At 42.0% G+C, this 16,413-nt stretch overlaps 1 protein-coding gene across 2 annotated transcripts; it reads right to left on the bottom strand.

Moving 5' to 3' along the window:
- Positions 1-5,515: 5,515 nt before the first annotated feature.
- Nipsnap3b (nipsnap homolog 3B) lies at positions 5,516-15,696 on the bottom strand. Of its 2 annotated transcripts, NM_025623.3 has the most exons (6): positions 15,529-15,696; positions 12,351-12,561; positions 10,369-10,527; positions 7,245-7,394; positions 6,379-6,465; positions 5,516-6,292 (listed from the first exon to the last, which is right to left on the bottom strand). In NM_025623.3, the coding sequence occupies exons 1-6, from the start codon at positions 15,586-15,588 to the stop codon at positions 6,216-6,218; spliced, it is 744 nt and encodes a 247-aa protein (NP_079899.1). In that variant the 5' UTR covers positions 15,589-15,696; the 3' UTR covers positions 5,516-6,215. The 2 variants fall into 2 exon arrangements, with proteins under 2 accessions (NP_079899.1, NP_001334028.1); NM_001347099.1 differs by lacking the exon at positions 7,245-7,394.
- Between the last annotated feature and the right edge of the window lie 717 nt (positions 15,697-16,413).

Raw genomic sequence — 16,413 nt, 5'->3', positions numbered from 1 at the left:
ATTGAAGAACAGGTGGTGTTCATGGAAGATGGCATCATGGTGCTAGCATGTGCAAGATGGAGAGGTCACACAGCAACATAGAGAAATACAAAGAGATCCAGGAGTTATAAACAATTTGAATGTAGTGAACTGTTCCCCACATACATGTTTGAATACATGGTCCCTAGCTGATGGTACTGTTTGGGGTAACATTAAAACTTTGAGGACCATAGCAAGGATCCACTTTCTGTCCAGGTCTTGTTTCATAATCTACCCAGATATGAGGAACTCTAGCTGTATATTCCCACCTCCATGAATTGTTATGCCTCCCCTACCATGAGGGACTGTACAACTTAAAACCATGAACTAAAATAAACCCTTCCTTCCTTGTGTCTGTCAGGTGTCTGGACATAGCGATGAACAAAGTAACCAATATAACTCAATTTCAAGAGAACCAACATGGGTCCCAAGAATATTACATTAACCCTTTCCAAAACTGGTACCACCAAAGACCTAACTAACCACTTGCCACTGGGCCCCATATCTCAAAGGTCCCATCATCACTGTAAGGATCAAACTCCAGCACATGAATCTTTGGGAGAGGGTGTCACATGCAAGCTAAATCTAAGATATAGCACACCTCATATGTGAATACAATCAATAAGTGCTTGCTAATGACTTACCAGATGCCAGGCACTGATTGGTGATACTGCAGTGATTCAAACAAACCCCCATGATATCATGGATTTTAGTTTCTAGTGGAAGAATACAATAAAATCACATATAACTAAAATAGTAAAATGTTTGTTATGCTAATAAGTGGCATGATGTCAACTGCGTAGCCTAAACAACATTTATTTCTTACCACTCTGGAGGTTGGGAAATCTGAGATGAGGATGCTAACATGACGACAACTAGCAATTAGGTTTGAATGCATACCTCATTGGTTAACTCACATGGTAGAGATATGGAGAGAATACTTATAAAGAACACTCATTCTAAGAGCTCATCCCCTTACATAAACCCAATTACCTCAAGTGCTGATTTGAATAAGAACGGCCCCAGAGGCTTATATATTTGAAAGCTTGGTCACCAGAGAGTGGTATTCTTTGAAAGGATTAGTGTGTCACTAGGGGTGGGCTTTGATGTTTCAAGGGCCCATTCCAATCTTTCTTGCTGCTGCCTGCAGATCTTGATGTAGAACTCAGTTCCTTCTCCAGCACCATGTGTGCCTCCCTATGTGCCACCGTGCTTCCCACCGTGATAACAATGGACTAAACCTCTGAAACTATAAGCCAGACCCAATTAAATGTTGTCTTTTATAAGACTTGCCTTGGTCATGGTGTCTGTTCACAGCAGTAAAACCCTAACTAAGAAGTTGGTACCAGGAGTGAGGTATCACTGTGATAGGCCTGACCATGTTTTTGTTTGGACTTTTGATTTGGAAAGCATTGGAATACTTTAAGTGGGGCTTAATGGGCTATCCTACTAAGAATATGGAAGACTTTGTTGCTGAGAATTCTACATCTTCATCTAAAGGCTGCTAGTGGAAGACTGGCTTCCAGGAAGCTAGGATGAGGGCCTTAAAGCCCACACCCATAGTAACACACCTACTCCAACAGGGCCACACCTTCTAATTATGCCACTCCCTGGGCTGAGCATATACAAACAATCTCAGAAGGGTTGCTGTGGTCACGGTGTCTTTTCACAGCAATAGAACACTAAGATACATCATAAGGTCTCCACCTCTAAATATCATTACATTCGCATTTTGAAGGGGGAAAATTAATTCCATAGAAAACAGGGATTTTGACTTTAAATGGGGCTGTCTGGGACGGCTGAATCAAGCTCTTGGATAAAGATCCCAATAAAGTGTGGAGATGATCCAAGAAAATCCATGTCTAGGGACAAAGATCCTAGGCAGGGGAAATAGACTTTATGGCAAGACAATAAGTCAAAGAAGAAAAGCTGGTAAGACACCTGAAGCCAAGAGAGTGGAATGACACTAAAGAACATAACAGGGGGACAGATCATGTAATGGGCTTGCAGGCCACACTGACCCTAAGGGAGACAGGAAGCTATCAGAGACATGAGGGAGTAGAGAAGTGAATTAGTGTGGTTCGTGTTTTATATTCTTCTGGTTGCTGTGTTGAAAATAGATTAGGATGATGGCAGGTCAGTGAAGAGCTGTCATTTTAAATCCAAATAATGATGAACTCAAACCATAATGGCGGCTGCAGGAATGTGAAGCAATCAAATTCTGGACTTTTGGGATTTAATGATAGGTATGTAATGGGGTAATGACCTGAAAAAATGGACAGGAAAGGAGGTGTCATTCACTGAGATGGGACTTCCCAGTAAAGACTAAGGGTTTAGCTTTCAACAAGTGTGCTGTGAAGTTTCTAATATATTCAGGTGGAGATGCTAAGACTGGCAGTTACGTAAGGCTGAATTCTAGAGAATGCATATATACTTTAGGACCGTCTGAATACAGGTGCCAGATGAAGACGTATGACTGAGACATAATCCAGGAAGTGGGTGCAGGATAGAAAAAAAGTCTAGGGAGTCAGTTCTGGAGTGTGACATCATTGGAGATGAAGGAGACAAGATAGAGACCCCAAAGCTAAGTAAAGAAGACTAAGAAGATGGTGTTTGTGGGAATGAAATAAAATCTAGAACAAAATCTAGAAAAAAAAATCTGGAACAAAAAACAGGTTAACTGCTAGGAAATCTTCTAAAATGAGAGCTGGAAAGTGAGTTTGGTGAGAGCTGTTTGGCTTGTGGGGTACTGAGTCATTAAGAGAGAACTAATTAGAGGCTGGACTTACGACCCTTCTTTTGTGTTACTACAGGGCAGGATGATTTTGTTTTTTAAAGATGGAATAATCATATTTGTACGCTGAGAAGGACTGAGAACTGGAAAAAGTAGCTTCAGGAGACAGAATGTTCTGTGGCTATTTCCTCCAGTAGGAGTGGACAAGCTGGTCTTCCCCAGCTGCAGAGTAGGAGAAAAAGTAGGGCATGGGGACCTGCCTGCAGGCAGTGACAGGGAGTGTCAGTCTGCACTCGATTCTGATTACTTTCATTTGCTTGCTTGTTTTCAGAAAGGAAGAAGGTTCAACAAGAGAGAATGAAGAGGAGGAGCAAGTCCTGAGGACAATCTAAGGGAATGGAAGGAAATCAAGTTGCAAACGATCTATGCTACTATGTGAACCTGTGCATATTAGCTATATTCTTCTTCAACCCTCTTGCAAGGCACATCTCTGTTAAGTTCCGTAGAAAGTGAAAATGCAGTTGGAGCTAAATACAAGTAAGGTATATATGATCTAAACGAAGCAAATAAGTATATGATTTAGATTAAGGAGAACGGGTAGGATAATGCCTAGTGTATCCATCAAAAAGATCAAAATGTCAGCTCTTAACTTTTACTTTGCTAAGTAACGGTCAAAGAAGATTGATGCTCAAAAAGTTAACGGAGCAAAAACACTTTTGGTAATGTTTTATATTGAGCTGAGTTTGGCAGCAGCCACTGGCACCTGAGGGACCTTGTAGCTTGAGACTCATAGAAGCTCCGAGGAGAGACACAGTGGCAGAAGGAGAGTGAAGATCCTGCAGTATCTCCAGAACAACTTTGAAAAAGGCAAGTCATATGGGAAGATGCTTTTAAAGAGCAGAGCCCCATCTAGTGAAGTATGGCATCTGGGCAGTCATGAGATCACAGACAAAGAACACGTCATCGCTGAGTAGGGCTAAGCTGCAGGTGCTGCTGCAGTCTGTGCCGCTTGCCCTGATGTGGGGAGGAGAGGCAGCGCTGCCAGCAGCCATATAGGTGAGCCTGTGCAGCAGCCAGCACCAAGAGCAGAGTGTTGTGCATTGGCCTGGAATCTCTCATCTCTGCCCCAGTTCCAAGGGTCACGCTGACTCTAGATAACGGCAGGATATCTGAGAGGAATCGCAGCTAGAGTCCAGTATTTATGGTGCTTCAGAAACTGAAACCTTGAACGAGACCAATGACTCGTTGCAGTTAAGTATTTGTATACAAAGCTGTTTGGGTGGGAAAAAAAATAGTGTAACACACTGCAGTCTGCAGTGTCACTTCGGTGATTAAATGTGCCACGGAGAGGTGGGAAAGATGACTGAGCTGAGTGACATGATATGGAGAGGCAGAGCTAGAGACACTGTGGCTGTGGTGACAAGTGTGGAAGCGAAGCTGTAGCGGACCTGGGAAGAGGCCATTGCTGAGTAGGGCTGACAGCGTGATGTGTAGCAGCTTTGAGCTTGTGCCCACTCTGCCCCAGAATGTGCTGCCCAGTCATATGACTGCCCTGGCTCTGGGCAGTGACAGATATCTGAGATGGAGAATTCTGGATTCTGCTTCATTTTCTGGATTGGGCCTCTTTGAAAGGCCTTCATGGTCTGCGCTGTTGCTGGAAACTGGAGACCACATTGGTGCTCATGGTCCATGCTGCTGCCAGGGCCATGTTGATATTCATGGTTTGTGTTACAATAGGACACCATGCTTGTGTCCATGATCTGTGACCACTCCTTTCCGCTAAAAGAAAAGAAAAGAAACAGTATAGAGAGGAAGCCATTAAAGAGTCCTTGAAAATTGTGATAGGGATGATGAAGTATATAGCTCTTCAGAGCTCACGGAGCAGAGGAGGAGGGAGGCCTCTGGTCTCTTTAAGGGCCTGGCCACTCTTAGCTTGATCATGCTCTGTATCAGGCTCCATACTATTTGTTTTTCTTTTCTCCTGTCTTTGGGGAGGGCACAAGGGTGGGAGGGTAGACCTGGGAGGAATGGGACGTAAGTGTGATCAGGATGCACTGTGTGAAATTCTCAAATAACCAAGAAAAACATAATGTTTAAAAAAACATTGTATAAATGAAAGCTAAATTTTTAATTAAATGAAAAAAATGTTCATTATGTGCATTTGGGCTTTTAACAATTAAAAAATTCATTGTATACATTCATTGCATATGGTATTATACTAAGGAAGTTTTCACACAAGCACACATTGTACAGTGAGTTATGTTCCCTCCATCAAACCTCTCTCTCCGTTTCACCACCTCTACTCCCCTCTGTTACCATAGACATAGTTTTGTTTTTACTTTCATTTTATATAGACATACGTGATTTTCTGTGCATAGAAAATCTAGGGACCACATCTGAGGGACACATACTTGTCGTTCTGAGACTTGCATATATCTGAAATGTGTATGTGAAGCACATACCAAGCTACAGCTGTGTCACATAAATGTGACAACGTTCTGAGGGCTGCCCAAAGAGTGCCCGAAGAGTGCCTCGATGGATGCGACAGTCCACAGCCTGCCTTCCTGAGCAGCATCTCACAATGCTGACAGCTGAGACAGCAGTGGTACAGAAGCTCGCCCTCAGAGCCAGCAAGCATGCTATTCCACTGTGTACTTAACAGCGACGAAGCTGCCACACTGTCATGATGTCATTACTCCATGTAATACAGGAAAAGCTCCAGAAAAAGAAGAGATAAATATAGAAGACTCACTTGATAAAAAATCAGAATGAATGTGAAGGCTTTTATTAGGTCAGAGATTTCCATTTTCTCATTGAAATAAATAAGTGTCTCATAATATTTATGAGTAATTCAAGGTAAAGTTAAAAGTAGTACAAGCAATTAAAAACAAACACACTAAGACCGTATTATACACCAAGTCTCAAGGATATATTATTTTCCAATTTTGACTTAATAATGAATGTGAAACCATAATTAATACTTTTCTAAAGTATAAAGACAAATACTAGATTTAATATTTCTATAAATCCCACTTATTATCACAAAGAAAGGATTACTGGTAAAAAATAGTTTTAAATTTCAGGAAAAATGAACATGATAAAAAGGCAGACATTGTATTTATTTAATTTACAGATACTTTGAGGGAAAAAAATTCAAAATCATGTTTGAATACAAGACTTAGTCATAAAAATCTCAGAAGGCAAGATATTGTGAAACAATGAAGTACCAGGGCACGGAGTAACAATGCTTTCTGATATCCAGTAGTTATGAAAATGAACAGAAACATTTCCTGAACTACTCGTAGTAAATGACTCAGGTAGCCTTCAAGATGCAGAGGTCACAGTGTAATAGCTCAGCCCGTCCTTCAGACAATGAACTGGGCGACTCCATCTTGGAGACAGGAAGTGCCCGCTGTGGATACAGCTCACCTCTGTGATGGGATGCTCTGGGCTGGGTAGGAAACTACTTCAGTGGTGAAAATGATGTTGGAATCAGGAACGTATTCTGCTGGGACTCTAGGTAACTGACACTCTCCCGAACTGGAAAGACATGTTAGAAGACAATGAAGTTCTCAGCGGAATCAAATTTATTCTAAAAATAATTCAAGCCTAATCAATCAGCTCACCAGCAGCCACCACTCTAGGGTCCTCGTGAGACCAGTGTCTCCCAGCTGCTCGGCTGTCTGCACTCTCGTTCCACCACAGAACATGAACTGCAGAAGTAGATCATAAGTTAGCTGTAATTTTCCTCATAATAATAGGCATTTCTTTCATTTTTGAGATTATATTATATCCATTCTCCCTTCCTTTTCTTCCTGCCATACCCTCCCACACAACCTCCTTGCTCTCTTTCAAATTCATGCCCTCTTTTTTTATTGTTGTCTGCATACAAGTTCATGTGGTACGTGTGTATATGTGTACTATATTCTAGATACAATCTTTCTTGTTTTAAGATTTATTTATTTATTTTATGTACACCATCATTGTCTTCAGACACATGAGAAGAGGGCATCGGATCCCATTACAGATGGTTGTGAGCCACCATGTGGTTGCTGGGATTTGAACTCAGGACCTCTGGAAGAACAGTCAGTGTTCTTAACTACTGAGCCATCTCTCCAGGCCCTAGATACAATCACACAGCAGGTAATTTTTATAAATGTATATCTATATTTTCATTTACAAACAATACCTTTACTCCAATATTATTTTTCTGAAATAAATCATGAGATGTTTAGAAAAATGATGAAAAGAATTAAAATTTTTTAAAAAACTCTTCCAGTTTCTAAACAACTGTTATCCTGTGAAATAGCTCCAAAAGGTATTAGCAATCACAATAAAAAATAAGATACAAATCAGTGTTTTCATACCTAACAATTAGGAAAAAACACTCAAAATTAAAATCAATGTTAAAAAAAAAAACCAAAAAACCAAGAAACACAGGCAATCACCAACACCCATCAATTACAGTCTCACAGAAATAGACAGCTGTTACCTCTGTTGAGGGCTCCATATTCGGTGTGGAAAACACCAACTAGTGTAGAGTAGCCAAGCTCCACATGGGCATTTACTGCCCTTTTAAATGCATTACCCCACAGAGCTGGGCCGCCAGGCTTCATCTGAAAGGTAGCCAGTTCATAGACTCCTAGAATTGATAGAATCAAATAACTAAGTAATTACTCAACAGTTACTCTTTAGTCAATTTGCTTTGTTTGACTCTTGGGAGTGGGAAGTTACTATGTATATAATATATATGTACACAGACAGACAGACACATACACACCCACAGACACACACAGACATAGACACAGACACACACACATGATCTGCTTAAAGGGTCATCCTCCTGGAGCAGTGATTGAGGAAATGGCCAACCAACGACTGACCCAACTTGAGCCACCCCATCGGAGAGGGAGAGAGCCTACATCTGACACTATTAATGATATTCTGCTATAGTTGCAGACAGGGACGTAACATAACTGTCTCCTGAGAGGCTTCATGCAACAGCTGCAGGGACCCACAGCCAAACATTAGGAAGAGCTCATAGAGTCATATGGAACTGGGTTCCCCAACAACTGGAGCCAGGACCATCTCTGACTCAGACTCTGTTGCCTGCTTTTGCATCCCTCTTCCCTAGCTGGGCTGCCTTTTCTGGCTTGAGTGGGAGAGGATGCACTTGGTTCTGATGTGACTTGATGTGCCAGGGCGGGTTGGTACCAGGGGGTGGGCGAGCTCCCTTTCTCCTCAGAGAGGGGAAGGATAGAATGGAAGACTAGGGGTGGGAGGATGGGACTGGGATGAGAGGGAGGGGGGCTGATACTGGGATGTCAAGTATATAAATAAATAATGAAAATAAAGGGTCATCTGCAGATACAGTTTTATGCAGATGCATTTGTTAATTCTTTGCATTATTTTTCCTTGTTTTTATGTTGAGACGTTCTTATCTATGTTTAAGGTTAACCTTATTAACTGAGGGGTAACAAAAGCTATATTACATTAAATAGTTTTAATCTGGGAACTTTATCAATGTACCAGATATTGATACTTTATCACAAAATAGGATTTTAAGCTGCGTAGGTCTATAAGGAAAGAAATAAGTATCTCCCAATCTTATATTTTTTCCCCCTTCTTTTCAACTCTGAGAGGGGAGATACTATTCTTTGTGTAATTTCCTCCTTTGAGAGTCTATTCCTAACAAGAATAGCAAGGAAACAGTTGGCCTGAAGTCATATCTGACTTCCAGGGAAAAGAAGCTCAGCATAGGGTTTTAGTGTTCTTAAATATCCAAGTATTGTTTGAGAGGCTTTTGTTGTTGTTTTTTAACCTCTAGTCAGAAATATAAAGCAGAAATAAGAAACTGGAGGATAAGTAGATCTGATAGAAAAAGAACAAGGCCATGAAAGAATTATGAAAAATGTAGAAGAAGAAAATAACATTGAAGCCTAGTGAGAGGGCTCAGTGTGTAAAAATGCTTGTTGCCAAGCCTGACAGAGCTCAGTTCTTGGAAAACATACAAAGTTGGGAAGGAACCAACTTCCCCAAGGTGTTCTCTGACCTTCATGTGTGCATTATGGCATGCATATACAATACATAAGTAAATAAATGTGGAAAGTGCAAAAAACAAAAAACCCCCAGACTAACCTAGATTTGACACTGCAAGAGATGGCAATGATGTTTGCACAGTGCTGCAAGCAGAGGGCAGACCTAAGTAGATCAATGCTGCATACCTGTGGCTTGAGTCCCAGAATCCAGGTTAGATGGGTCAAGGGAATGAAGAACAGACAGACATACAGACACACATACAATGATGCTGGGGTCAGGTGAGGTTTTGTAACATTGCTGCTACCACCACCCCTGGAAACCTTCCCTTGTTTTTTTAGGAGCAGCACAGGGGGGTAGGGTTAGCTAGCTTAGCAGGAGGTCGATGTAGGTGAGCAATCTCAGGCTGTAAACATCCAGGAGGAAGAAGCTGCAGTTGTTGTTGGCACTCAGGATAGATCATTCATAAATATTCATACATGAGTCTTAAGGAAAGCTTTTTTCCCTCGAGCCTGGCTTATATGCCTTATATTGGCTCTGCCAATTGTCCTATGGGCCTGAGGCCTTGTGTATCTTGGATGGGCTGTGCTCATGTTAGAATACACATTCACTCAGGGCTTCCTCTGCTCGATATAGGTAAGGTCTCAATGAGAATTTTCAAATTTCTTGTACTCTAAAATAGAGTTAGGAAAAATGGGAAATAAAAGTTAAAATGTTATGCTTTTATAATCTGACCTTTGTTTAAAACTGGACTGAGATAACAGTTTCTTTAAATCAGCAAGAAGACATATTGTAAGGAATTACTTTCAAACAGAAAGAGGAAGACAGTAAGGTTAACTGCAGTGTACCTTGACAATGCCAGTTCTATAAGTAAAGTTATACTTAGTCTAAAATACTATAATCTGTGATAAGTATTTTTGTATTTAAATGTTTATATTATTTAAACAAGCACGGTATTACATGTCTATAATTTCTGTGTTAGAGAGTCTAAAGTAGGAGAATTGTGAATTAGAGTTTACCCTGGGCTACATCATGAGATCTTGTCTTTTTTTCTACATTGTAATTAAGCTTTAATCCATAATGTTTGGAAGGGCTGGTGAGATGGCTCAGTAGTCAAGAGTACTAGTTGCTCTAGCAGAGAAGTTGGGTTCAACTCCCAATACCCACATGGCACTTCACAGTTGTCTGTAGTTCAAATTCCATGGGGATCTCCTGATATCCCCAGGAACCAGACATTCAGCTGTATACAGACAAACATATAGCCATCAAAATATACAAACATGCAAACATATGTACATGTATGTATATGTGTATATATGCAAACATATGTACATGTATATATATGTGTATTTCCAAAACATATATCATGCTTTGGAAAATTCTTCATTAATTAATTCTCATTTTTCAAGAATAAACTAAGATCAGTTTTAATCTCAATACTCACAGCGTTATTCCTATATAAAACAAATAATTTATTGGTTTTTGTTTTCCAGGGGTACTTTTTTCCCCCCTTTTTCTAACTCACTTAACAGCTGAACATTTTCAGTCATGACAATTCACAGTGCCCAAGAGAAACTCACCTTCCTTGGGAGGCGTTCCTATTTTGCACCATGGTACCAAGTAGGTAATCTCAACCTCTTGTTTATCAATGAAAGCCAAATTTGGAATGAGGAATCGTTCCTGCCATTCCTTATCCTTGGCCAAGGCTTTGCGGACTGCAGTTCGATGAGCAAAATTATCTACGGTAGAAAAAGAAATGGAGAAAAGTTTATATTGTTTTATTGAAAACTGTCTACCCCTCCTTGGATTTCACCCAAATGAGCAAACATTCTAGCCACAGCATGTAAGACGCTGTGTTATGGCTTTGGAAACACTTACATGCGAAGATGTGCTATCTGCATCAAATCACAGTCTTCAGGGTAAAAGAAAGATTTGAAACTATTGTAATCTCATTGTACTGGCTATTTTTTGTGTCAACTTGACACAAGGTAGAGTTATCACAGAGAAAGGAGCCTCCCTTGAGGAAAAGCCTCCATGAGATCCAGCTGTAAGACATTTTCTCAATTAGTGATCAAGGTGGGATGGCCCATTGTGGGTGGTGCCATCTCTGGGCTGGTAGTCTTGGGTTCTATAAGAAAGCAGGCTGAGCAAGTCAGTAAACAGCACCCTTCCATGGCCTCTGCCTCAGCTCCTGCCTCCAAGTTCCTGCCCTGTGTGAGTTCCTGTCTTGACTTCCTTTGGTGATGAACAGCAGTGTGAAAATGTAAGCTGAATAAACCCTCTTCTCCTCAACTTGCTGCTTGGTCATGATGTTTTGTGCAGGAATACAAACCCTGACTAAGACACTCACTGAATGGGCTCCACAGGTTCTACCACTTAACCGTGTAAGGAATTAAGTTACTATATGTTTCTCAGTCTGTGATATGGGGAAATAAGATAACATCAACCATCATGTTTGTGGATTAAACGAGCCCATGAAGAGGGTTTAGAAGAGACTTCAGCACTGTGAACTGAATATATGTGCAATCTTCTTACTCGACTGAAACACCCACCTGACAGGGCCAGTTGAGAGAGAAATACTTTGGTAATGATGTGATGTGATCAAGATAGACCTTGGGCAAATTTCAACATAAGTGAAAGGAAGATGTACCCATCGAGCCTGTTCTCCTTACGGTAAACAAAATGGTATTGATTCTCACACTCTTGTTAGTTCTCTCAATGGGTCTTGTTTTAACTGGTATTGCATCTGAAGTCTATATTAATTTTAATGAGACCTGATCTACTATAACATGGAAAAGTCCCAAACTGTGCCATGCTAGGGACAGAATGAATACTTTTTATAGTAAAGCAGTTTTGGAACATTGTTTTGAACACTGATGGAGAAGCCCAAAATGAAATGATTACGGGTTCCTTAGGCACCCTCAGGCCTTGACATAGGCTGGGAAGACCAGACACCAGAGTAAGAAAGTTCACAGATTCTTCACACTTGTTCTGTAGCACGAGGACATTCTCAATTCCTCTGCCTCTATCTCCATTATAGAACAAGACAGTGACTTTGAAACTCTGAAGAACTTAAACAAAAGTGATTGCTAAGTATAACAAAATCATTAAATCTTAGAGTTGAGAAACTTAAAAGCTGATGGTCAGATATCCTCTCAAAGTCTCTAAATATGAGAATTATTAAAGTAATAACCAAAACATCAATACCAAGCTCTAGGATACTTTCATTTTGTATTCTCCACACACTTGGACTTTTGCAAGTACAGATTTTAATTTTACAAAAGATTTTTTTTCCAACAAACCATTCTAAAACTGAGAATTAAAGTTAGTTCATCACATTAGAGATTCATGAGACAATACATTCCCATACATATTAACCTCAGAGTCTAAGCAAGTGGTTGATACAAAGTGGCCACTAAATAATGGGTAAAATTTACTATACTGCATTCAAAATATTTTCTGTAACCCATGTGTATGTACAGTAACACAGACTGAAGAAACAGGCTCCATAGACTACTTAGCCATGAGCATTTGCATGAAGCAGAAGGTGGGTGACTCATACCATACTTCCAAATATGGAAAACTCTGTTCGTTCTGCCTCCAAATTCTACAGTCCAATAGCCAATCATTTCAGAGTGAGCTGTCCGAAGGTGAACACTGTTCTTAAAATTTTCCAGGAACTCATTTGTCTTTGAGGGCTTGAGAAAATAGGTGCGGAATTCATAGAATGTGCCATTGCTTTGCCTGGGGCCTGTAGCAAAAGGTGAACATACCTAAAAAAGACAGGGGACACTGAAATATTTTGGAAAAGATATATCATGCTGTTACAATATATATAGTTACAATATATTTGAGCCTGGAAACAAGGGACACAAAGTCGATACATAGTTCATATTTCTATTTCTCCTGTCAACTCTTTATAGACAGAGATACCAATAAAGGTAACTGCTTGCAAGTGTGGTAAGAAGAGTGACTCTCCCTAGCCGGTTTGCTCTGTAATATAGTGGATGGCTGTATAATAGCCGAAAAGGGAGAATTCAAGGAGACAGACGTGCTCAGAAACATTAGTCTCATGTTGGGGCTCAGAGGCATTGTATCCACAGAGCATTAGGGAACCAGGAATGTTAACCACTCGCTCAGGGGCCTCTCCTCAATGGAGTGATTACCTGTTTTCCTGCCCCGAAGGCTAGGAGTGGATATTGTTGAGAATCTAGAGACCTTTCTGCTCTCAGTGGTGGCAGGCCTCACCCACCTTTTGCTATAGAAGCAGACCTCACCCAAATTCCCCAGAATGGTTACTCCAGACTTTCCCTCTTAGGCTGTTGCCTTTAGCTCCGGTTAACCCATCCTTAGAGGAGATGTCACGGGTACTTTATCACCTGCTGACCTCTATGCTATTAGTCAGAGACCACACTAGATTCTAGGCCCCTAAACTATAGAACCTACCCCCAGGGTCACATGTACTTTGCAAAGGAGTTTCTATATAGTCAAACCTGGAATTGGTGACTATTGTCTGGAAACCTGGAATGGAAATGGCTGTACTTTCCCCCAAACTGTACTGTGTTAAATATGCTTACAAGGAACTGCCTGGCATTAGAATCCCCAGGGTCTAATCCAGGTCGACAATGTCAATCTGAACCAAGTTCTTATTCTCATTTCTTTGCAGGTTCACTGTTATGCCTGGACATCTGCAGGAGTCTCCTCAGTTTGAAAAGAAAGATGCAATTCAAAGTAGGGCATTTAATGCACCCAAGTGTATCAGGTTGATGGAAATATCCTTTAACAGCCATATGCTTTGTATGAAAATCTTCATGTTGTAGTTTAATAACTGCTAGAAAGCACCCTACCACTGATGACCCTGTGTATGGTTACACACATACATACACACACACACACACACACACACACACACACACACACACACACACACGGCATTCTTGTTTATAGCACCTTCCTAACTGGGTTGAGTTAGCATGGATCCACTTTCTGAAAGTGATTAAATGAGAAGAATATTCAAAACCACTTTGGAAAGTAAAGCTATGACAAAATTAGTGCTTACCTTGTTCATCTGTAGGACTAATGAAAGCAAAATGCCTTAACTCTATTTTTGTCTAGAAGACATAATAATATATGATTTTTTTCCTGTGTACAGGGTTAATATAATCACCCAAGTATCTCATTTCATTCACAATTATTATGAGTTATGTTTCTATTGTCTCAAATAACTAAGCTTCCTATAAAACACACTGCAGGTGTTCCTGGGTGTGGCAGGAATGCTTTTTTTTTGTTTATAATCACACTCTAAATAACTGCTTCATACTTGTAGTTTAAAATATATAATAAAAGCTGGAGAGTTGGCTCAGTGGTTGACTGCACTTGTTGCTCTTGCAGAACCCAGGTTCCACTTCCAGTACCCATTCAGGCTCTCAATGGTTTGTAACTCCAGTCCCAGAGAAGCCATTGTCTTCTGACCTCCTCAAACACCAGGCATGTACACGGTGCACAAACACAGAAAAATAATCTAAACTTGTAAAAACTTACCAGATCAAAAAGGAAACATGGCAGACTTATAACAATCTTTTAGAATGATTCGAGGAATTTGTATTGATAGAACAGAAATAAATTATTGATCAAAGATACTTTTACTATAATCTTTCACACAGAAAATATGCATTAAAGAAATCTGTATTGAAAGGTGTTTGTTAAGGGGTGAGGTAATTTTCTGTTGCAGGGCTGGGACAAACAGTGCCAGGGTAGAAATCTGCTTGCTCCTATCTCCAAATTAGAGCTTTTTGTCAACCATACTAGGAAGACAGAGAGGACAGCGGCCATATGAATACTATGCTCTTTAGTGTTCGACACAAAGTCTGTCTCTAGACAGCTCTTAATGCTCTTCCTAAACAAAGTAAGTCAAGAACTTCGGTGTTCAAGTCACAAATAGCCCTGGGTCAACAGCTGAGGCTGGTAGGTGTCCTCCTTTTTATGAAAGTCCCATCTCAGGCACAACCAGTTTCAGCAGGCTCCAAAGCCATGCTCCCCTTAAGATCTCCAGACCCTGAGTTGCAGGGCGGGATGCTCCCAGGTTTACCCTGAACTCCATAAAGCCTGGCTTTTGAACCAGGCAGGAACTGTAAACCCTCAATGAGTGGCAGTCACGATGGTGATGACTGCAAGAACACAATGCTCAGGGCTTCGGGGACACCCGGTGTCAAGGAAAGGTCTCTGTCCATTGTCCAGGGAGGCAACCTGACAAGTGGGTTCACCCTGGACTCACGAAATATTGGGTACCGATTGAACCGGGCATTGGCTGGACCGACCAGGGGTCTACTCACGCTCCAGACCCCACCCACTTCACAGTGTTGCTGGTTCCTGCCCCACAAACCCACCTACCTCCGAAGGACAACTCTCACTGCAGACCCCGCCCACCTCCCGGCACTGCCCCTTAGAGCAAGGCCCCGCCCACCCCCGGCCTCCACTAGGCAGGCTCCGCCCAGTTCCCAGAATACGGCCCGTTCTCCGCACTGCAGACCCGCCCACCTCGCAGCGTCGTCATCACGCGCACCACGAACCCCGCCCACCTCCCAAGGCTGCTCGTGCCCGACACACGCCCCGCCCACCTCCCTAGGCTAAGCTCGCTCTCCCCACAGACCGCACCCACCTCCCTGATCCCCGTTTCTACACCACCTAAGGACAGTTCCACCTCCCTGCGCGGGATTCTCGCACGCCCCCGCGGCCCCTACCTGAGGCGTCAGAACCCGCGGGGCCAGCGCTGTCCTTAGGCCGCTTCGGAGCGCGAGCATGGTGCGGTCCTGAGCGCGCAGGAAGACCGCCGCCGGGCGCTCGGATACGCGCTCTCCTCGCTTCCTGGTGCGCGGGCCAACTTCGATTGGGTCCCTGCTGGACTGGGCGTGGCTCGGCGGCGTGGCTCCGCCCTTCCCCGCAGGCGCAAGAGGCTCAGAGGGTGCGGACACAAAGCAGTCCGCGGTTCTGTTCCCCATCCCGGGGCATTACCTCTTCTGTATGGTTCTAACACTCCAGAATGTAGGGCGTGGCGTGGATGCTTCTTGGGGTGGGGTGAACTTGTAGCAACCATCAGCGAGCCTTCTCCTGTATCACAGAGTATTCTGCATCCCCATTGCAACTCCAAACCCCATCCCCAGCATGGCCTGGGAGTCTCCGAACAAAGATGGGATAATTTTCCTGGAACCCAGAAGAGTGGGTCCGAGGGCCTGAGAGTCACAGGTGAAGATTGAAATAATTTTGTGTGATGCGAAAGCTGACCTCTGACGGCCTCTGATTTTTGGCCCTCAGAAAAACTTCAATTACAATTTATATTTTTCTAGCGCGTGTTTGTGTTCTCTGTGAAGCATATTCTAGGTTTCATGACTTTCCAACTAAGATTTAGAAACCATTTTTAAATACACTGCTTTCATTGGGTCCACTGTTCACAAACATTAAATAGCTAAATAATCGCAATGATTTCCCTGAAAATCGCCTCTTGGCCAATTTACTAATGTACACTAAGCTATATTATTTACTGGTCATCAGAGATTAAAACCGTTTTAGCGTCATAAACTTGGAAATCCTGTTAGCCTTTAAACTCCTAACGATTTTATGCTTAGCAA

This window comes from Mus musculus, chromosome 4 (genome assembly GCF_000001635.26).
Source record: "Mus musculus strain C57BL/6J chromosome 4, GRCm38.p6 C57BL/6J".
Taxonomy (NCBI): Eukaryota; Metazoa; Chordata; class Mammalia; order Rodentia; family Muridae; genus Mus; species Mus musculus.
This window is presented reverse-complemented; position numbering and strand designations above follow the sequence as displayed.

Excerpts from the sequence above, each read along its gene's own strand:
- Nipsnap3b (NM_025623.3), bottom strand. The coding sequence starts at position 15,588 with ATGCTCGCGCTCCGAAGCGGCCTAAGGACAGCGCTGGCCCCGCGGGTT. Across the intron at positions 10,528-12,350 it reads TTTCCATATTTGGAAGTATG|ATAATTTTGCTCATCGAACT; the intron begins GTATGAGTCACC and ends TTTCTACCGTAG. Across the intron at positions 6,466-7,244 it reads ATATGGAGCCCTCAACAGAG|TTCATGTTCTGTGGTGGAAC; the intron begins GTAACAGCTGTC and ends CTACTTCTGCAG.